At 45.8% G+C, this 22,981-nt stretch overlaps 1 protein-coding gene across 5 annotated transcripts in view; it reads left to right on the forward strand.

Moving 5' to 3' along the window:
* Positions 1-22,981, forward strand: part of RFX4 (regulatory factor X4) — a 164,104-nt gene that overhangs the window by 110,668 nt on the left and 30,455 nt on the right. For all 5 annotated transcript variants that reach the window (XM_060656539.3, XM_060656540.3, XM_060656541.3 and 2 more), the window contains 5 exons: positions 5,934-6,034; positions 8,168-8,226; positions 12,112-12,256; positions 16,463-16,557; positions 16,987-17,104. In XM_060656539.3, the coding sequence (XP_060512522.1) occupies positions 5,934-6,034; positions 8,168-8,226; positions 12,112-12,256; positions 16,463-16,557; positions 16,987-17,104 (518 nt within the window). The remainder of the gene's footprint in view (positions 1-5,933; positions 6,035-8,167; positions 8,227-12,111; positions 12,257-16,462; positions 16,558-16,986; positions 17,105-22,981) is intronic.

The following is a 22,981-nucleotide window of genomic DNA, read 5'->3' on the forward strand; positions in this document are numbered from 1 at the left end:
CAGAAAGGGCACTGGTGCTGTAGGAACTGAGTAAGCTGGTGAGGTGGGGTGGGATGGAGTGGGAGGAGCCGAAGTCAGAGAAATAAAGGTGGGAACAATGTGGATAGGGTCCTGTGGGGAATATGTCGAAGGTCTGCCCAGCTAGGGATTGGGGGCTATTCACTCATTCATTTCATTTAACAAACATTCCTTATATGCCCACTTGGTGTCAGGTGCTATGCTAATTGCTGAACATACAGTGATAAGCAAAATAGGCACAGTCCCTGCCGTCTGTATTGGAGCATGCAGTCTAGTGGGAAAGATGGATATTAACCAGATAATCACACAAATTAGTGTATAGTTACCAAATGTCACAACTACAAGGTCCTTCAAGGGGAAAAACCAGAGATTCCAGTTTAGTCTAGGCGGCTTCAGAGAAGGTTTTCCTGTGGATGTGACACCTGAGGAGGAGTTGAGTAGGCAAGGAAGGGTTGGATACTCTTGGATGGAAAGATGCCCAGGTCAAAGGCTCTGAGATGGGAAAGAACAGGGCGGAGGCAAGTGGGGCCGAAATGTAGGTGAAGAGAGAAAATTTAAGGTGAGGCTGGTCTTTGGGGATCATGGTGAGGATTTTGGTTTTTATCCTAAGAATAATGTGAGGGGCACCTGGGTGGCTCAATCGGTTAAGTGTCCGACTCTTGATTTCAGCTCAGGTCATGAGTTTGAGCCCCACATTGGACTCTCCACTGCTGGTGCGGACCCTGCTTGGGATTCTCTCTCTCCCTCTCTCCTCCTCTCTCTGTGCCCCTCCCCTGCTAACACTCTTTCGAAAACAAACAAACAAACAAACAAACAATGTGAAAGCATTGGGGGGCAGGGGACGGGTGTTTAACCAGAAGGTGAAACAGATCAAAATTGCAAGTGTTTTAGAGAAATCCCTCTCACAATGTGGGGTTGAGGTGGGAAGGTGAGCAGAGCAGGGTAGGCTCTTGTACTTACTTGTAGAAGCTGCTGTAGTGGCTCAGGTGAGAGATGAGGATAGCTGGAAGTAGAGAGAAAAGGGGAAAACTGGATGAGGTTGAGAGGCAACTTGGAGATGAAACCTGTAGTATGTGGTGATAGGAAGAGAGACTATTTAAGTCTCAAAACTAGATACACTAAAAGAGGAACAACCAGCCATTTTAAGTCTCATGGTGTAATGCAGTGGGTGGCACAGGGCCACCTACAAAGTTTTCGTGTCTTAAAAAAAATGTAACTTAATTTGATCACCTCTTTAGACCTAACTGCCAGTCTATAAGAAGTATGCAGGATAGATGAACATGTTAAATGGCACTATAAGGAAGACATGAACCAAATCAGAGTGTGGGACATGACAGGGAACAAATAGCATGATGTTGCTGACAAACCAATGCCATGAAACAGAATTTTTAAAAAGTCTTTGGAAATAGAACAAGGCAATGTTTTTGTGCAGTGTGTAGACCGTGTTTGGATCCTGATTCAAAGAGACTAAAAGACATCTCTGAGAGAAATGGAGAAATTTGCGTACCAACTGGGCTTTAGCTGATAGGAATTGCTGTTCATCGTGTCAGGCACACTAATGGCATGGTGGTTTTAAATGTGGCAGTGCATACATACATACATATATAAGGGCATGTTAGAAACACACACGAACTTTTTGAAATCATACATCTTGAATTTGCTCAAAGCATTCCAGACAAGCAAGCATGGCATGTGATAAATTGAACTGGAAAAACGTTGCTAGTTATGGAAGCTGGGTCACAGATTCTTGGAGGTTTATTATACTATTCTATCTTGGGGTATATTTAAAATGTTTTCATAATAAAAAAAGTCAAACAAAAACTTTATGAAAAGTGGAGTTCCCAATGAAATAGAGAACGTAAGAAAAGAAACCAGTCTGACAGAGAAGTGAGGAGTTCAGTTTGGACGTGTTGAGGTCGATGTGCCTTTGGGATGCTAAATGGAGGGGACCTGTGTGTGGTTGGTCTGGAGTTCTGGAGACCTCTGCTCTGGAACTGCAAGAGTGAGTATAGATGGTGACTGAAGCCATGGGCTTCCTGAAGAAGGATGTGTGTGAAGTGGAGGACAGAGGGTGGTACCTTGAAGAAAGAGTGCAGAGAAATAAGAGGGTTTGTTTGTTTATAATTTACATCCAAGTTAGTTAGCATATAGTGCAACAACGATTTCAGGAGTAGATTTCTTAATGCCCCTTACCCACTTAGCCCATTCCCCTTCTCACAACCCCTCCAGCAACCCTCAGTTTGTTTTCCATATTTATGAGTCTCTTTTTGTTTTGTCCCCCTCCCTGTTTTTATATTATTTTTGTTTCCCTTCCCTTATGTTCATCTGTTTTGTCTCTTAAAGCCCTCATATGAGTGAAGTCATATGATTTTTGTCTTTCTCTGACTGACTAATTTCACTTAGCATAATACTCTCCAGTTCCATCCACGTAGTTGCAAATGGCAAGATTTCATTCTTTTTGATTGCCAAGTAATACTGCAGTGTATATGTATACCACTTCTTCTTTAAATTTTTTTTTTTTCAACGTTTTTTATTTATTTTTGGGACAGAGAGAGACAGAGCATGAACGGGGGAGGGGCAGAGAGAGAGGGAGACACAGAATCGGAAACAGGCTCCAGGCTCCGAGCCATCAGCCCAGAGCCTGACGCGGGGCTCGAACTCACTGACCGCGAGATCGTGACCTGGCTGAAGTCGGACACTTAACCGACTGCGCCACCCAGGCGCCCCTACCACTTCTTCTTTATCCATTCATCCATCGATGGACATTTGGGCCCTTTCCATACTTTGGCTCTTGTCGATAGTGCTGCTATAAACATGGGGGTGCATGTGTCCCTTTGGAACAGCACCCCTGTATCCCTTGGATAAATGCCTAGTAGTGCAATTGCTGGGTCGTAGGGTAGTTCTATTTTTAGTTTTTTGAGGAACCTCCATGCTGTTTTCCAGAGTGGCTGCACCAGCTTACATTCCCACCAACGATGCAAAAGAGATCCTCTTTCTCCTCATCCTTGTCAACATCTGTTGTTGCCTGAGTTGTTAATGTTAGCCATTCTGACAGGTGTAAGGTGGTATCTCAGTGTGGTTTTGATTTGTATTTCCCTGATGTTTCACGTGTTGGTTGGCCATCTGGATGTCTTCTTTGGAGAAGTGTCTATTCATGTCTTTTGCCTATTTCTTCACTGGATTATTTGTTTTTTGGATGTTGAGTTTGATAAGTTCTTTGTAGATTTTGGATACTAACGCTTTATCTGATATGTAATTTGCAAATATCTTCTCCCATTCTGTCAGTTGCCTTTGAGTTTTGCTGATTGTTTCCTTCGCTATGCAGAAGCTTTTTATTTTGATGAGGTCCCCATAGTTCATTTTTGCTTTTGTCTCCCTTGCCTCCAGAGATGCGTTGAGTAAGAACTTGCTGCAGCCAAGGTCAAAGAGGTTTTTGCCTGCTTTCTCCTCAAGGATTTTGATGGCTTCTTGTCTTACATTTAGGTCTTTCATCCATTTTGAGTTTATTTTTGTGAATGGTGTAAGAAAGTGGTCCAGGTTCATTTTTCTGCATGTCGCTGTCCAGTTTTCCCAGCACCACTTGCTGAAGAGATTGTCTTAATTCCATTGGATATTCTTTCCTGCTTTGTCAAAGATTAGTTGGCCACACGTTTGTGGGTCCATTTCTGGGTTCTCTATTCTGTTCCATTGATCTGAGTGTCTGTTTTTGTACCAGTACCATACTGTCTTGATGATTACAGCTTTGCAATACAGTTTGAAGTCCGGGATGGAGATGCCTCCTGCCTTGGTTTTCTTTTTCAAGATTGCCTCGGCTATTCGGGGTCTTTTCTGGTTCCATACAAATTTTAGGATTGTTTGTTCTAGCTCTGTGAAGAATGCTGGTGTTATTTTGATAGGCATTGCATTGAATATGTAGATTGCTTTGGGTAGGATTGACATTTTAACAATATTTGTTCTTCCTATCCAGGAGCATGGACTCTTTTTCCATTTTGTGTCTTCTTCAATTTATTTCATAAGCTTTCTATAGTTTTCAGTGTATAGATTTTTCACCCCTTTGGTTAGATTTATTGCTGGGTATTTTATGGTTTTTGGTGCAATTGTAAATGTGATCAATTCCTTGATTTCTCTTTCTGTTGCCTCATTATTGGTGTATAGGAATGCAACAGATTTCTGTGCATTGATTTTATATCCTGCAACTTTGCTGAATTCATGATAAGTTTTAGCAGTTTTTTGGTGGAATCTTTTGGGTTATCCATATAGAGTATCATGTCATCTGTAAAGAGTGGAAGTTTGACCTCCTCCTGGCCGATTTGGATGCCTTTTATTTCTTTGTGTTGTCTGATTGCAGGGGCTAAGACTTCCAATACTATGTTGAATAACAGTGGCGAGAGAGGACATCCCAGTCTTTTTCCTGACCTTAGGGGGAAAGCTCTCAGTTTTTCCCCATTGAGGATGAAATTAGTGTTGGGTGTTTCACATATGGCTTTTGTGATCTCGAGGTATGATCCTTCTACCCCTACTTTCTTGAGGGTTTTTATCAAGAAAGGATGCTGTATTTTGTCAGATGCTTTCTCTGCATCTATTGAGAGGATCGTGTGGTTCTTGTCTTTTCTTTTATTGATGTGATGAATCACATTGATTGTTTTGCAGATATTGAACCAGCCGTGTATCCCAGGGATAAATCCCACTTGGTCACGGTGAATAATTTTTTTAATGTATTGTTGGATCTGGTTGGCTAATATATTGTTGAGGATTTTTGCATCCATGTTCATCAGGGAAATTGGTCTATAGTTCTCCTCTTTAGTGGGGTCTCTGTCTGGTTTTGGGATCAAGGTAATGCTGGCTTCATAGAAAGCGTTTGGAAGTTTTCCTTCCATTTCTAAGAGGGTTTATTTTTAAGGAGGGACATGTGTGGTGAAAGGAAGAGGTGGGATATCCTGGAGAAGGGGCGGTAAGTGATGTGGGGTTCCTGAGGAGGCAGGAGGGGATGACACGGAGTTGGCCCTTGATTCTGTCAGAGTGGCCGGGGAGGAGAGCTGTGTTGTGGTGGAATGCTGGAAATTTCTCCCTTTGCCGCTGTGTTCCCTGCAATGTGGGAGTGGTGCCCACAGCTGGTGGAGGGTGTGCAGGTGGGTGGGAGGGTCTTGGAGAAGGTTGGTGAAGAAGTGCAGAGTTAAAGAGTGAGAAGCTTGGGGGGACTGCCTTGGGAGGAAGTTGGTGATCGGGGTCTGACAGGAGAGTCCATGGGACACCGCGAGAGCAAGGTAGGCAGTGTTGCCGGGGGGGTGAGGATGGTGTGGGCGCTCAACACGGGCTCTGAGGTCCCCGTGGCGGCCATGCCAGAGGAGGACTCCACGGACAATGCGTGACCCAGCCCATTGTGTTCACAGTGAGAGCCTGAAAGTGGCGCACAAGGTCTCCCAGATTCTCATCTCGTGCTGCAACCTGCTGTCCCCTCACCCTTCACCCCCTTCCCCCAAACAGCCGTGGGCTCTCCACATCAGATATGGTTTCAAGGTCAGGGATGTTTGTCAGGGCAAAGACAGGCTGTTGCTTCCCAGTTCCTGCCGAGTGGCCAGAGGCCGGGGCAGCCAGAGCTGGGCTGGGTGGGCCAACGCTTGGGCAAGACTGTCAGCAAAACAGTGTTCCCAGGCTCATGGCCCCCTGTCTGCACCATCTTGCTCAGAGTCCAGGCACCATGTCCCCTGGTGGCCACCGTGGGCACTATGCATGCCCTGCTCAGACGCACCAGTGCTCGGTGGGGCTTGGGCCACCCGTCCTGCCCCTGAGGTTACTGCTCCCAGTGACACTGGTGCAGCCAGGACACCACCAGGGGAAACCAAACCCTGTCCGGGCCTATCGGGAGGACTAGGCAACACACAGAGGCACTTAAAATGGATCATTTCTCTTTCTAGCTTAACTCAGGTGATCCGAAAGTTTGCCAAGCAGCTGGATGAGTGGCTAAAAGTGGCTCTCCATGACCTTCCAGAAAATTTGCGAAACATTAAGTTTGAATGTAAGTACTGACTTTGGGAGCTGAGGGAAGGGAGAACAACATTTTAGTGCCAAACGTTTTACATAGGTTGTTAACAAGATAATAACAACAACAGCTATCATTTACTGTTTACAAAGCACCAAGTACTAAGCCTAGCGCTTTTCCTGCATTAACTCACTCGATCCTCACAGGAGGTTTATTACAGGTGGCACCTTTCTCCTTTTGTGGAAAATAGAACAGGCTTAGAGAGGCGGTAAGTAGCAAAGGCAGGATTTGCTCCCGGGTCTGTCTGTTGACACCAAAGTTTCTGCTCATCACTGCCATCTCCTCTCATTAATCCTCATGCCTCCTCTGTGATGTAGGGAACAGTATCCCTATCCTGCAGATGAGGCTCCGAGAGGCAAAAAACCTCCCCAAAGCCACAAGGCCATGCAGCTGGTGAGAAGGGGCCAGGAGTCAAACTCAGATCTGTCCGACCCCAAAATTCGGAGATTTCCCAGAATCCCCTGCCCCCAAAATGGTGGTAAGAGGGGACAGAAAACCGCTTCAGGGCTTCACATATTCAATTCTCTGCCTAATGAGAAAGCCAAATTAATATTTCTCCTACGGGGATTAGGACTGTGATATTTTTTTTTTTTTTTTCTGCTAAGCATCACCAGCCATTCTGTATCATTAGTTTTGCCTGAGAAAACTGGTCCTATTTCGCTTTCTCAATGTTTCTGTACTTGTGGGAAGACTCATGTGCTATTAAACAAAGATGATATGATTTTAAGCAAAACAAAGTTTTAAGATATGTTTCTTAAAGCACCATTTGAATACAGCTTGCCATTCTTGCCCGGAATAAGTGCCAGCAAGGAAAATGAAGGCGATCAAATTACCCTCTCTCTGCAGGCAAAGGGAGCCCTTTGAGACATGCTTTGAGGCCGCCTGCAGTGCCCATCACCTATTGATAAAGCCTGCTTTATTTCGCAGCCCTCAGTTCTTTTCTCTTCGTGAGCACTAAATTCCACATCACAAAGTTAAAGAAAAAGTAATTAAGGAGAAGGATTAACGATTGATCGGTCTGGAAAATTAGAAGTTCATCTGTGCCCCGAGCCCCCCCCCTCCACTCCATTCCTCCACCCCACGCCCTATTTTTCAAACCAAGCTGGCTCTGAGTACAAATTAGAATAATCCCAGGGAAATTTCTGTTTCTTGACCAGTTCAGAAATTAATGAGAAGAATGCCCTGCACCCATTTTAATTGTGCTGACCAAACAAACCTGTTGAAAGTTGGCAGCCTGGAGTTCTGTTGGGCCCTCCACCTGTGGGTGCCTGCAGGAACCCGCTCTGCCCAGGGAACCTCGGGTGCACTTGGAGAATGTGCAAGGAGGGGAAACACACGCCATTCCAGACAGCTCTGCAGGAATGAAGACCTGGGACTGGGACGTGGCTTGCCTGCTGTCCTGAAACCTGCAGATTTAAGATCACCCCACTTCAAACCATCAGCTATATACTCTCTCTCTCTTTCTGTCTCTCTATATGTATATAATATATATATATATATATATGTATATATATATATATATATATATATATATATACTATATTACTATAGTAAACAGGATCATCAAAACATGCAAATAGATCATGGAGATCATTTGATAAAAATGGCCGATTATGAATGCAAAGCCACATTCAAGGTGCAGCCCAGGATTTCATCCTAAAAGCGGCCCCTAGTGCCACACACCACTGAGGCTCAATCAGGTTTCCCTATTAGATATACTACTTTTACAGGGCCCTCTTCAAAGCTTCCTCTCAATTCCAGCAATTATTTATGGGGAGAAGTGATGGAGCTTGCAATTAGCGAAATGAAAGACAAGTAAATAATTGCTTTTACTCACGGTTGATTGACACCACTATTTCTCACACCTGCCAGTGTGGCAGGCTGGTGACTTTGAAATATGTACCCCAAATATCGCCATTTTAGGGAATAGTTGTCCGCATGGGAGAACAAAGAATCAAATGCAGGGTTTTGCCAGTGGGTGCATAAAATGGGGTTGGACGGTGAGACAAATTTAGGGAAATAAGCTACTTTTTGAAACCTGTCCCTGGAAAATCCATGGTGGGACCATACAGCATGCCAATATTTTAAGCTAATGCTTTTCTCTTGCAGTGTCGAGAAGGTTTTCCCAAATTCTGAGACGGCAGACATCACTGAATCATCTCTGCCAGGTATGTGTCCTGTGTCATGTGTTCTAATGACCATGAAGTCATTGCAAATGGGAGACAAATCATGAAAACAACTCCTGAGAGGATCTGTCAGGGTATGGCTGTTTAATAGTTTAATACAGTACAGTAGGTGCTTGATACACTCCTACTGTTACCTTTAATTTCTACTGATAAAGAATAAAAACATTAGGCAGTTACTAAATAGTTGAGACTAATACACAGAATAATCTCTGATGTCAGTTGCCCCTTAACCCTTCAGACATATTCTCTGGTGCCCAAGCTTGCCTTTCCCTTCAGTAAATCGGGATTTCTCAGCCACCGTTGACATCTGAGACTGGATAATTCTTTGTTGTGGGGAGTCGTTTTGTGCACTGGAGATAATTTAGTAGCATCCCTGGCCTCCACCCGCACCCGAGTGCCCAGATGCCAAAAGCACCACCCACCCCCAGGTACCACCCTGGTTGTGACAGTCAGGAATGTCTCCAGACACTGCATCCCCCCAGTTGTGAGCCACAGAGAGAAATGATGCAAACAGATAAAGAGCATGATTTGTTTGTTACGTATGTGTCATTCAGAAGAGTTCAAAGCCTGTACACAGTATGTTAAGTATTTGCCCACTTTTATTTATTTTTTCCAGATTTTTGTTCTTTTTAGCACAGAAGTGACATATGCTTACTATAAAAAATTCAAAAATAACAAAAATGTGTACAATGAAATGTGGAAGAGCCCACTCTTAACTCCTTAGTTGTAACTTGATGGTATAAAACCTTGCGTTTGTACCTTAAGTTTGTACCTTAAGGAAGGGAATCTTAGTCTATTAAGGCAGCCTGTAAACATTCATTAAAATATCAGTGATCTCAGGGGCACCTGGGTGGCTCAGCCAGTTAAGCTTCCGACTGGGTTCAGGTCATGATCTCACAATTCCATGGGTTCAAGCCCCGCATCCAGGCTCTCTGCTGTCAGCATGGAGCCTGCTTGGGATCCTCTGCCCACCCCCATCCCCCGACCTCACTCTGCCCCTCCCCTGCTCATGCTCGCTCGCGCGCTCTCTCTCTCTCTCTCTCTCTCTCTCTCTCAAAAATACACAAACATTAAATTTAAAAAGAAATATCAATGATCTTAAAGCAGAAGGGGCAAACTGGTGGCTGCAGATGGGCCCTCAGGTGGGTGGTTTGCATGTGTTCCAAACTTGTTTTTACTTCCTTATTAAAAGTTGAAACCGGGAGATGATAGCAAAACAGCCCTAGCACCACATTTCTGAGGTCAGGAATCAAGTGGATGGGCTGAGCTCCCCAGCAGGCACTGTGCTCCCTGTCAGCCCCACTTCCTCTCATACTTGGCTGGCCCACCTCACTCACACTGTCACTTGCCTGCCCTCTCTGTGTTGGGTTTGCCTTCTCCCCCTTATACTGCTTGTTCTGGGTTGGTGCCAGTTATTCAAGGTCAAGGTTGAAGGAAGGGGTTTCTGCTTAGAGTGGCCTGAAGGAAGCCTCCCGGCCAGGACCGCGAAAATACAAAACTACACCCACAAGCACTCACTCTTCCTGCCCTGCCCCTGGTGTAAAAGGCACAGTGGGTGGTTTGAAAACCAGAGGGAAACGCTTCTGTGTTTCTGCTGCCTGGAAGAGAGGCCATACCTGGGCACTGTTCAGGATGGGGCAGAGGCTGACAGATTAGTGGGATTTGGGAGAGAAAACAAATATTGGCAAAATAGAAAAACACTGCCATATGTCCAAGGGTGTGTGCCTTCTGGTTCTTTCCCCAGCTTGGAAGAGCTGGGCTTGGGATGTATCAGAGAACTAGGCATGGCTTTGGTGCCTCCCTCCTCAGCTCAGACAGTTTAGGAAAGCCTTTGACCCTTTAATGCACGCATAGGTAAAAACATCCGTATCTGTACCTACAGCCATCTGCACACACATGTGCACTCTCTCCACTTCCCACACTGACAGTGCATATTTTAATTCGTATAAATGCTACCTTTCCGTCTTCACAGGACAGCGCTCAGACACATTTCTGGATCGCCCAAAGGAACTGGGGCTGGTGATAGGAATGGAACACCATCGAACATCTTAACTAACATGCCAGCGAGCTTTCCTAAACACATACAAGTAACACTTAAACCCAGGCTCTAAATACCCAGGCCCTTTCAGATACACTAAGCAAGCAACTTGGCATTCCTAGCTCAACGGTTCATTCCACAAAGTCTTTTGAGTGCCTACTGTATGCCAGACACTGTGTTTAGTGATACTTGCCCTCAGCAGAAAAACAAAAACAAAAACATTTAAACAAAAACCAATTAAAAGTGATAAGTGTTATGAAGGAAACAAAGTGGAAATAGAGAATAATGGAGCATGTAAGTCCAATTTAGATAGAGTGCTTAGAGAAGGCCTGTCCGTGGGTGTGACAGTTCAGTTGTGACGTGATGGCAGGGTGAGAGAAGAAACCTCTAGCTGGCAGGGATGCCATGTGCCACGGCCCTGATGTGTCCCTGCCTCACCACAAAGAGAACAGATCCAAATAACAGCAGCTCCTTTATTGAGTTCTTACCCCCTAAACTGTGCCCTTTGCAACCATTATCTCAGGGAAGGTTCCCTGGTGGTCTAGTGGTTAGGATTTGATGCTCTCTCAAACGTTATCTTAAGGAGTCCTCAAACGGCAGCCCTCCTTAAGAGGCAGACACTAGGACATCTCCATTTTATAGATCAGGAAACGGAGATGAATCTGTTAGCCTGCCCCAAATCAGTCAGTTGGTTAGCAGCAAGGCCAGGATTTGAACTAAGTATATTTTAGTCCAGAATACCAGACCGTTACATTTAGTTGTTTTGATTATCATTAGAGACTAACCCAACTCATATATTCATATAGTTTAGGCCTCTGACCTCCAAAGAGTTCTGCAGTGATTTAAGCAGGAGTTTACTTGTCCTTGGACAGTTTGGGGGTAAAAGGGGTTGTCAGTATTTACCTTTGTCTGGAAATTCACAAGCATTAAGAGACTTTTAATGTCCATTGTGTATTGGAAATCTTTTGTTTTCCATTTTATAAAGACATTTTTTTTTAAATATGCAGGTGAAGGAGATGATTCTGGAAATGTTTCTTTTATCAGTATTGTTCCAACTCGGTGGTTCCAAATATTGTTCCAACTTGCAAATTTAAGTTTTCCAGTCATGTGGGTTTGCTGAGGAAACCACAGGTTAAGCCTGTGCTGGAGCATGTGCATGCATGCACATGCACATGCACACACACAAACACACACACACACACACCACATACATACTAATAAGCAACTGAGTCTTAAGGTGTTGTCTCCCTTTCCTTCTCTGTCAGTTATTCATACTTGTTTTCATCACTATAGTTACCTAAAAACCAAAAAGCAAAAATAGAAAGCCAGACCATAAACTGCTTCAGAATGCATTCATATGAAAAACACACGTTATAAAATTTGGGGGATTAAAGCTACCATAGGCCCACGGGTAGCAGGTCCATTCCCAGGTCTGAGCCCGTTGCTTCTCAGGCACTGGAGACACATCATTAAGCACAGAGCTCCCATCCCACAGGCTTACATCAGAAGGCTGAGAGATCTCTGGGCTTCATCCCATTGTTCCCCAGGGGTCAAGACCAAAGGGACTGGGAACAGCAGGGTTTGGTCTAGCCTAGGCCACCCTGGAGTAATGTTTTATAAAGAAAAGAAAAGAGAGCCACAAGGGAAAAGAGTGTATGGGTCTTCTGAGTTATGGGCTTATCTGCTGATTTCCTGAAATTGAGTTTTCCTTAGTTAATTTCAAAGTAGTTTGCAAAATACCATATTCAGATTCATTAAAAAGAAAATAACATGCAGGGGTTTTAACCTAACAACCCATGAGCTAATGAGTTGATTGGATTGGATTATAGGCATCTCGGACAGTAATCCACAGCGCAGACATCACATTCCAAATGCTGGAAGACTGGAGGAACGTGGATCTCAACAGCATCACCAAGCAAACCCTCTACACCATGGAAGACTCCCGCGACGAGCACCGGAAACTCATCATCCAGTGTAAGATGTTCCACCAAGGATTGTGTCTTTTCTGGTTTTGTTTTTAAAAGAAAGAAAGAAAGAAAATGTATCTTGGTAAATATTTAAGTGAGAGTCCCACCCTGTCCTTCCCCCTAGGATCCCTTCCCTCTTATTGTTCCTGTTAAATGGGTCAGCCCAGATGGGAGGGCTAATTGATTTAAAAGGACATGTGTCAACATTGCTGGGGAAAAGGGGGCCTGGTCCAGTTGGGCAGCACACAGTGTTACGCAAAAGGCTCCGGATGTGACCCTTCGGTGCCAGAAATAGTTCCATAGGTGGCATACAAAAATGAGAACAAAAGCTTGTTGTCTGTCTGAGTGTATGTCAGCCTGGAGGCAGACGGGCTGCCTGTTTTTCAGCAGAGGGTCAGTCAGCTCACCTATTGGCAGGTGAACCTTTCAATCACAGTAAATGTTGGAGAAGGAATGGATGGTGGTTTACCTCTGTGCATATATGTTCACGTCCCTGTGGACCAAGACTGGAGGAATACCGCTCCTCGTGTTCTCTGGATAAGGTCAGGTTGGTTGTTCTTAGTAGTGGAGGACTTGAGGAGGCCAGAGACCATGACCGCTGTCAGCACATCTCTGCTGTTCCTCAAACGCCCCCACAGCCTGCTGCCCAGGGCATCCTGCACCCGGCCGCCCCAGATGGGGGTCTACTGGCAACTTCCTCAGTGCTCAGCCTTCCTTTCTCATGCCTCTGGAGGAGAGGAGTATGGAACGGTGAGTCCACACTCCTCCCACCAGCTCTCAGGAAGGTGGGTGCTGAGTATGGCTGAAGGTGGGGGGGATGTGACAGCTGGGGTGCTCTTACCTTCCGAGTGGGGTGAGGCCCCAGATCCTGACAGTACATTATTCAGGAAGCTGCACAGTGGCTGTGTCCCGAGAAGAGGGGTCTGTTCTCCCAAGAGCCCCACGCCCCTCAGATTTCCAGTATATGCCTTCTGTATGTCCTCTTGAGGGAAACTTCTTCAGCCAGCCTAAGCATGTGGCGTTTATAAACAAGGAAGTTCCTTTTAGGGGCCTCTTTCCCACTGAGCCCTTTTCAAAAGCACCTGGAACGGCTGAAACCTGAACCCCTTGGACCTTCCCTAGGGCTTCTTCCCCAGAGCTCCATGGACACTGTCCCATCTTCCACAGCAGCCCCCAGCCTGCTTTCCCCTGGTAAGAGCTTTAGAGATGCTCCCGAAAATAATGACTGAGCTCACGGACTGCCTAGTCTGTGTCAGACCTACCACACTCGGGGTCTCATTAATTCTCTACATCAGCCCATGGGGAAGATACCCACCACCCCCGTTTTACAGAGGACCAGACTCAGTCCCAGAGAGTGGTCAGCCTCACCCCAGGCGACAGGGCTGCGCTCAAACCTGCACGTCACCACCACATACTGGTGTTGCCCACTGGGAAGAGCAGAGGAGACAAAATGATGAGATATGGGCAAGTCCCAGAAGCTGCAGGGTCTTTCCAAGTTCTTGCGATCATGCCTCCTGTTCTGTTTGTCCCTATTGCCCGCTACAAGGCCAATGGAAAGCACTGGTGTCTGCCCCCTAACAGCACTAGCCGTACCCCTGATCGTTGTGTCCCCAGGGTCTCGTCCCAGGCCAGCCACGGACAGGTGCCAGTAATGTCTATGCAGGACCAAACAGATGAGCAGAAACCCAGAATGATACGACTCCCAACAGCATGAGACCCCGCTGTCTTCCCCACTCAGCACCTTTTGTGGAGGAAAACAAAGGGGAAATGCTTAGGGGAAAGTCACCATCACTTGCTTTGGGGACCAGGCTCTGAGCCTTTGCTGGAGCCCCTCGGATGTTACTGCAGTGTCTCCAAGAAGGAACTTTGGGGAGTTTTCTCTTCAAGTTCTCTTAGGCCCGGGATCGAACGGTACCTTTTAGACCCATGAGCATACTCTTCTTCTAATGGAAGGGGGTGACGAGGTTCAGTCCACCTAGCTGGTTCTTGCCGAATGCCTGTCCTGGGCCAGGCACTGTGTTAGAAGCTGGACAAAAAGCGGTGAATAATATGGATACTGCCCTTCCCATGCAGAGCTTAGAGCTAATGGCCAATCAGAAATCAAACAAGTAATTTACGAATGGTTGAACGTTTCCAAAGAGGACATGCCATATGATGCAGTGCCTGGAACAGGGGGGATTGAGCAAGGGCACCAGCCCTCAAGGCAGGTGGCCTGGCACACAAGCGTCATCCTGCAGCTCCCACCAGACAACTGAGAAGTAAGTTCCTGAACACAGCTGTGTTCTGCACCAACGGTGTGTGTGCATCAACCTTTCCTTACAGCTAGTTGTCAAACCTACACATTCCTGCTTTAGGGGGGTTTCCATCACCTCTGTGAATCAGGCCCTGCCTGGGAAGGCTCCCCTTAATTCACAAGTGCACATCAGGACTTGGGCAGACTGATGAGAATAACTGTGGTAAGAGCAGACAGTCGGGGTGCCCAGCAGACCTTGATTCAAACCCTGGCTCCAGTGTACTGTGACCCTGGCTTCCAAGTCTCTGACACGGGGACAATGTGGGGGGATTAAATGGGGCAGCATGCGCACCGTGTGGGTGCCTGGCACACAGTGTGGAGCCAGTATAGTGGCAGGGTTAGGAGGCAAGCGTCGAGTCAGGCTGTGTTTGAAACCTGCCTCTCCTATTCGCTAGCTGTGAGACCTGCAGAAAGTTACTCACCTCCGAGTGCCTCCACTTCCTCATCTGTAAAATGGGAAGTAGAAATCATACCTGCCTTCTCGGGTTGTTCATCCATTCATTCAACAAACATTTGAGCAACTGCTGTATCACATTCTCGAGGTTGCTGTAGGTGGGGTGAGAGTGTCCGTGTCATTAGGGAAGTGCCTGGCACACAGCAAGAACCCTGTAAATGTCAGCCGCAAGCATTTGCCTCACCACCTGCGAGGTGACAGTGCTATCAGGAGAACGGGAACATCAGGGAAGTCAGAGGCATGGGCTCCAGTCCCTGCTCTGGCCCTCACTTACCCTTTGCCTTGGAGGGGTCACTTAATCTCATTGGGACATAGCTTCCTCGTCCATAAGAGGACGCAGATACCAATTCAGCGGACTTCTCATTCAGCCCCTTCTCGTTCTAAACTGTCTGGATCTCCTGGCCCCGGCAGCTGACCTCCGTGGCAGTCCTCAGCTCAGGAAAATGGAATACATTGGCCAGGCCCACAGAATGGGACGACAGAAACCGCCCAGGCAAATTTAAAACTGTAGAAACATGTGGGTCCGAATGCATGGTTTGGTTTACTGAGCTCCACGTGTAAAAAAAAAACAAAAAAAAAACACAAAAAAACAAAAAAAAACAAACCACAGAAACAGCAATCAGAAGAGATGGTCCAAACCACAGCAGTGTTTCTGTTTTCTGCTGACTTCACCAATCACACAGCCCTTCTAGACTCAGTTACCTGACATGCAGCTGAAGACAGGTTATCAGTGGTGCAATGGTCCTCCTGTTACTAGTGCAGAAACTAAGGGTGTGGAGATTGTCTCCTTTATGCTGTGAACAATGAGTAAGCATCTGCTACATGCCAAGCTCCGAGAGGCTGGTTAGAGCTATTTGCCCAACGTAGCTGTGGTTCAGAAGCCCTACCATGAGGCAGAGAGCAAGGGAGCTGCAATGCCTGTGCCCGTTCGTGCAAGGAAGCACGTCCTGGATAATGGCTGTGTGAGGCTAGGGACGGCCTCAGCTAGGAAAGAGGTCGGACAGAGAGCTGGCATGGGAGACACCCCCGCCCTCACAACCGTAACACAGCATCAGTGATGCAGTAAAGGTGGAATACGGATAATAAAATGCTGTGGAAGCACAGAGGATGAGCGATCAGTTCTGCTGGCGAGGGGCCCGGGGAGGGGAAAAAGGATGTCACAAGAAGGGCCATTTCGGCTGGGCTGGGCCCTGAGGAACCAGATGGTCCAAGCGAAGGGAACTGCCTGAGAAAAGCAGGGTTTGTTGGGGGGAATGCAAGCTATCTGTGGTAGCCGGGCTTTCCGGTGTTCACAGGCTGCGAAGATGAGCCTGGAAAGGTAAGTCGGGGCATGCTTTCTGAAGTCTGAGTGCTCCGTTGAGGCTGGAGTTTTGTTTTTATTCAGTTTTACTCCTTTGATCTTTTAAGCTGTGGCTCTGTGTAGACACAGCTGCAGTGACGTGTGGGGGCTCTCCTTTGTTTGACAGTGTACCAGGAGTTTGACCACCTCCTGGAGGAGCAGTCTCCCATCGAGTCCTACATCGAGTGGCTAGACACCATGGTGGACCGGTGTGTTGTGAAGGTTGGTAAGCTGGAGCGGGAGGAGCAGCCCCGGTACTGCCCCCCAACACTCACCTTCGTGGCACTTGGGAGATGCAGAGCCCTGCACTGAGCTGTCTGAGCATTCCTCAGCAGCCACGGAGCCCTGGGGTTCTGAACAGAGGCCTGGGCCCCCTCCGGAGGCGGGGGTTGCAGGAGGCAGGACCATGAGTCTCCTTCCCCTGATTCAGCCAGGTCAGCGTCTCTCTTTCGTCTGCGGTGTAAACTGGGTCCCGACATCAGCTTTCATTTTCTAAAGTGAATTTTTGCTGGTAGAAACAGAAAGTCAAAAAGCCATTGGTTCCATAGCATTGAACTTGGAGATCCATAAGCCTTCCTATCATCTTTCAGACAGACAGTAATAAAGGAAAGGTTGAGTTGACACCTGTTTAAGCCGTTCACTTTCTTGTAGGTGGCTGCCAAGAGACAAGGGTCCCTGAAGAAAGTGGCCCAGCAGTTCCTCCTGATGTGGTCCTGTTTCGGCACAAGGGTGATCCGGGACATGACCTTGCATAGTGCCCCCAGCTTTGGTAAGGCCGCCCCAGCCCTCCTCATATCCAAACCCTGTTTCTCTGGGTTTCATGCGTGAAGTCCACCTCTCCAGACCCAGCCGTGATCTCACTTCCTGTCCCTGGGCCCACAAGGACATCACCCTGAAATGTGTGTGTTCTGGAAGGACACATCATCATCAGGACTTCCGGGGAGAAAAATGGCATTGCGTGCTAAAAAGCATGCAAATTGGAAAATGCAGTTTCTCACACGGAGAGTACTATCTGAGCTTAAAGAGGAGTAGATAGCACTGCTGTGCACCCCCGTTGCCGGGTGTCCCCAGTGAATCCTGCTTCCGGGGACTATTTTGCAGAATTCCACTGTGTGCACTTCCCAAGACTGGGAAGCAGAAGAAGCCTCTGAGTTTGAACATTTGCACATGGCTCGATTGACGCTCCAGCAGTGGGGAGAGTGGCTAAAGCTTCTTTAACAGTGTGCGCCAGTCAGATCCCTAGAAGAGGACTTTTACGTTCTTTTTCCCTTGAGTCCTCCTCACCTCCCTACCCAATACACACCTGCTGCTTCCATTGTAAACGGGCCTGGAAATCTCTGCCCAGGGGCGCTTATCATGGTCTGCAGGCAGGAACCTAACACCAACTTGGGGTGATTGCTATGCTGCATTGTGGGACGTGGTTTTCTACTTGTCACTGGAAAGAATGGATGATGCATTGGGTCCAGGTCATCATTAGCAAAGTGAAGGGAAACTTTAAGGCATCATCCAGACATGTGAAATCTCAAAGTGCTTTGGCCTCACATTTCTAGGCATTTCGGCAAAGGGCTGTTGGTACGTTTTCTGGGTAATTGCGTCTTGCTCACTATTTTACTTTGCAAGCAGAGATGTGGTTTCATTTCTCATTATCTCCAATTAAGCCAATCAGCTCTGGGTTTCACTCTGGGTTTAATTTGACACTTTTCCATCCAGCTTTTTATGGTCTTGTCACCATTTTCCAGTTGTGCTATACAACGGAGCGAGTATGTAGTGAAACAAAGGCGGCACTATTTTTTCTAAACAGCTCTGTCCATGAAAGACTGTGTTTCCCCAGTTGGAGAAGTGTTTTGTTGTAGATTTCTTTAATCTCCGCACTGGGAAGTTCTCTGCGCTGGCCTGCGCCATGGCTACAGATGGGGGTCGTCCTCTCTGAGCCGCGGATGGAAGTGCTCTGGTGGCTGCTACCTGGGCAGTGCCCTCAAGCATGGCGTTTTGATGACTTCCAGCTCGGCCTACTTAGTGTTAGCACATGTTACCTCTGGTTCTGGGAAAATCACTTGTGCGTAACTGCTTTCAGTTACGCGAATGTTTGAAAAATATTTGAGATTTTTTTCATTGCTTCAAAATCAAAGAATCAACAGGATCGCACCTGTCGATATACATACATAACACGCATCCACAAAGCCAGCATCCCTTTTCGCTTTGTCCCTTATTCTTCAGTTTGCTGGGTCTTAAACTGATTATGTATATTACTGAGTACCCTTCATTCAACAGGGAAAGTAATTCACTTGGCAGTATTCTTTGAAATTCATTGGTTCATATTAAGTTAATGTGACAAAGGAAGTTGGGGCAGTAGAACAGTTAGGGTTCTACGAAAGGGTTGCATTTATCACTAAGAAAAACTTGAAGTGTGTTTATTTCTTTTTGAACCATCCGCTATTTGGGGACACACCGGAAACTCAGACAAATGGCAGAAATGGTCACAAATCTCTTAGGAAAGAAAAGACAGAGATAGTAACCCCATTTCACTTTTACAGTATTTTCCAAGCCTAAGTGGGTTGAAATAATACCTGTTTCCAAGTCCATTTAGCAAACTGTCTGCAACGGTCCTGCTCATCCGACTCATTGTTGGGTTTTGCAGCTTGGGTGACGGACAAGTTGAAAGAATTTGCGGCAGACAAAAGCCCAGCTCCCCCTTTCTGCCTGTATATGTCAAAGACACAGTTGGTGGTTGTGTTTGGGTCATGTGTTCCCTGTATAAAAACAGCTAATTAGGAAAAAGAGCCCTCTGTTCACGGGCCCCCTCCCCCAACCACAGGGGCCAGCTCCATCTATCTTATAACTCCCACACGATCCTTGCCGCCGTGAATGGCGCGGGCTGACCACTACGTGACGGTGGGGATTGTCACCATGACCCCGGCGGGTCTCTACCACCTCTTCCCAGAACAGCCTCTTTCAAAGGTAGTTGACTCCTTTCTTCTCCTTAATTCCTTTTCACTCTTTTCTTCCTAATTCCTTCTCGCTGAAAGAGCCTATGCTGTGAACCAAAGTAGCCAGACGTTCTTTCTTTGCTGTAAGCAGCAGTTTCTAGCAAAATTAGACCGCAAAGGTAGACCGGCAGGCAATGAACTTTGAATCCTAATGGAGCTGAGGAAAATAGGGTTTCTACTTTTAAAACACACACATGCCCCGTGTTTTCCATTTGCTGCTGTGATTCATAGGACACCTGGACCCCAAGCCAGTGCAGGTGCCTTTACCGTCTCACTCTGGGTTTTCACCAAATGCCTCTGATTTCACTGTTAGGAACATCTGGAAGAACAGTAGTTCCTGGAAGGACTGGGGCATCAAACGGTTTGAAAAGCGGCCCTGTGTTTGCCAGCCAAGGGGGCGGGACTGCAGACTGCCCAAGTGTTCACCTGCTTGTGCACTTGTCTGCTGGCTTAGCGTCACAGCTCCCCCGCTTGGGGAGGTCATACAGGAGCAGCCCTGTCAGAGATTGGCTCTCACGCCAGGTGGCCACGACCGAGCCTTCCAGGCTGCTTCTCTAGGCTTAGAGGGCCGGGCCCAGCTTTCTTACCCAGAACCTGCCAAACGTTGCACATGTCAGCCAGGCCCCCACCAAGCACTAGGAGGCAGGAATTACTTTTCCTGTATTCGGGGGAAGCAGACCAGAGAGGACACGGGACTTGCCCACGCACGCACCACAGACTCTGCTGGGCACCGCCCCGCCCCGAAGCTTTTCCATGCTAGAGCTCCTGTTCTTTCTGCTAAGCCACCACCTCATCTAACTTTCTTCTGTTGAATAGTACTCATAAAAACAAGGTAACATTTATCGACGGCCTAGTATGCACCAGACATAATATTGGGCATGTTTTCATTTAATTCTTGCAACAACCTATGAGGCCTGAGGTAGAGCGTAGAGCGAAGGCAGGATAATGACGCTCGCTGAAACAGACATCTAGGAGGCACATGCCGCTGTCGGCTTCTCCCATTAACTCTGCAAGGCAGATAATAAGAGGTGGAAAGGAAATTTGGAGAATTTTCTCGCCCGAGATCAGTATGGCAAGGGAGCAAGGGGCCAGAGCTCTGCTTCAAAATCAGATCTGCCTGGCCACAAAACCCACGCTTCTTCAGTTACCACAACTCACACAAACGCCCTGGGCTCAGACGCATTGCACCAGAAGTCTGGACAAATTTGTTTAATCCTCCCTGGTGGACTTTTAAAAATCCATATTGATAAGATTTAAAATATTTTTTGAAGCTATGAGAGAACAGAACAATAACTAGTCTATCATGAGTAAGAAGGGACTCCAGAAATAATATCTTTCAACTGTTGAGAATAAAGAACTGTCAACCATTATTCGAGAGTGAGGGCAAAGTAAAGACCTAGTCAGTTCTACAAAGACTGAGAAAATCTGGCCCCATAGAACATCACTTTAAAAAGCACTGAAAGGATGCATTTCAGCAAGAAGAAAAATAAAGCCATAGCTAAGGTCTGGGCAACAGAAACAACCATGTTTTAGTTATTGTTGTTGTGTGACAAATTACCCCGAAGCATAGTGGCTTAAAACAGTCCTTTTGTTATGCTTACGGATTCTGGTGGGTCAGGAATTTGGACACAGCACAGCAAGGATGGCTTGTCTCTGCTTTGTGACCTCTGACCTCATCTCTACTCTGCACCTCAGATGGGAACACTCAAAGACAGTAGGGCATCAACAGCTAGAGGCTAGGATCATCTGGAGGCTTCTTCCCTCACATACATGTCTGTGCTTGGGTTTGGATGACTTCAAGATAGGACTGCGATCAGGATGCCTTTGATGGCCACTTCATGTGGCTCAGTGTCCACACCACATGGTGGCCCCTGAACAGTTAAAACTTCTCACATCGCGGCTCACTGTTCCAGGGGGGAACCACATCGCCTTTTATGACCCAGTCCCCAAAGGTAAAGTGTCCCTTCCCCCCTCCACAGTGTTGGTCAAAGGAGTCACAAACCTACCAAGATGGAAGCGGGTCACATAGACAACCCCCCTTCTCCAGGGAAGGAAGGTCAAACAATTTGGAGGCCTTATTTTAAGATGAGACAAATTCTTAAATTTGTAAGCACATTTAATTATTGATTATAATTTAAAAAATAATTTTTGTGTGTTTAAAAATTGTCAAAGCAAGTTTTAGGCTACAGTGTAACATGAGATGGTGAGAAGAGAATCTCCAAAGACCAGTTAAAGCATAAAGGTTTTTGTCTCGGAATATTAAATAACTTTAGACTTCGCTGAAAAAAAAGTAGTTTGGATTTTAAAAATGTATGGGATATATGTTAATAAATTAAGAATCATCACTAAGTAATTAAAATTTGCCAAGGAAAGTGGAAAATTATGAAAAGAGATGGCAAGATAAAAGAAGCATAGATAAAAGACGGTAAACAAAAACATAAAATTAGATTGCTAGAAATAAGATCAAATAATCATCACAGTAGATGAAAAAGCCTCCTCCTTCAAAAATACATCTGACATAAGTGTTTTTACAGGCAACTTTTACTAAACTTATAAGAAACATAAAATCCTTAGTTAATGAAAATGATTATGAAAATTGATGTTTCAGGCAATAAAAACAAAAAGAAACCTATACAACTCATGAAGCTAATCTCATCTCAATTATGAAGCTAATACAACCTCAATTTCAAAACTTTGGAAGAATGGTAGGGGAAAAACAATTCCTACCCAACCACACATAAATATAGATGAAACATTCTAAGTAAAATACTAGCAGATCAAATCCAGCAGCAAACATTTTTAAATCATGATTAATAAGGTTTATGACAAGAACTCAAGTATGATTCAAAGTCAGAAAAGAAACTAACATACAGTATTAACAGATGAAGAGAGAAAAATCATATGATCTTCTCTATAGATATAGAGGGAAAAAAGCATTTGATATAATTCAGCTCCCCAAGTATTATTTAAAAAAAACAAAAAACAAAACTCTTAGCAAACTGGGAATACAGGGGAATTTTTTTTAAATGTTAAAGGGCAACCAAAAATCTGCAGTGAACATGACACTAACTGGTAAAACTTTAGAAGTTTTCTTTTTTAATGTTTATTTTTGAGAAGGGGGGGGGGGGGGGAGGAGCAAAGCAGGAAGGGGACAGAAGATCCAAAGCAGGCTCCTTGCTGACTGCAGAGAGCCTGACACAGGGCTTTAACTCACAAACCATGAGATCATGACCTGAGCCGAAGTTGGACGCTTAACCAACTGAGCCACCCAAGTGCTCCAACTTTAGAAATTTTCTTACTCAAATCATGAAGACCAGAATGCCTTTAACACTGTTTCTAATAAATATTGACTGGAAGTCCTAGCCAATATAATAACTAAAGGGAATGAAATGTAAGAATTGGAAAAGAAAACACAAAATTGCCTTTAGTTACAGATGTCATGATGGTTGACAAAAGACAATCTACAAACTAATAGAACAAATAAGAATTCAACTGGATTACTCAATTCAGTTTTTTTTTTTAAATTACTGGCATTCTTAGCACTACCCAGAACCCACCACTACCCAGAATTATATTAGAAAATATAATTGTGTGTGTATATAAAGTATGTGTTAAGTATATACTAATATATATTAAGTATACGCAGGCATATACCATTC

Source organism: Panthera onca, chromosome B4 (genome assembly GCF_046562875.1).
Source record: "Panthera onca isolate mPanOnc1 chromosome B4, mPanOnc1 haplotype 2, whole genome shotgun sequence".
In the NCBI taxonomy this organism is placed as follows: Eukaryota; Metazoa; Chordata; class Mammalia; order Carnivora; family Felidae; genus Panthera; species Panthera onca.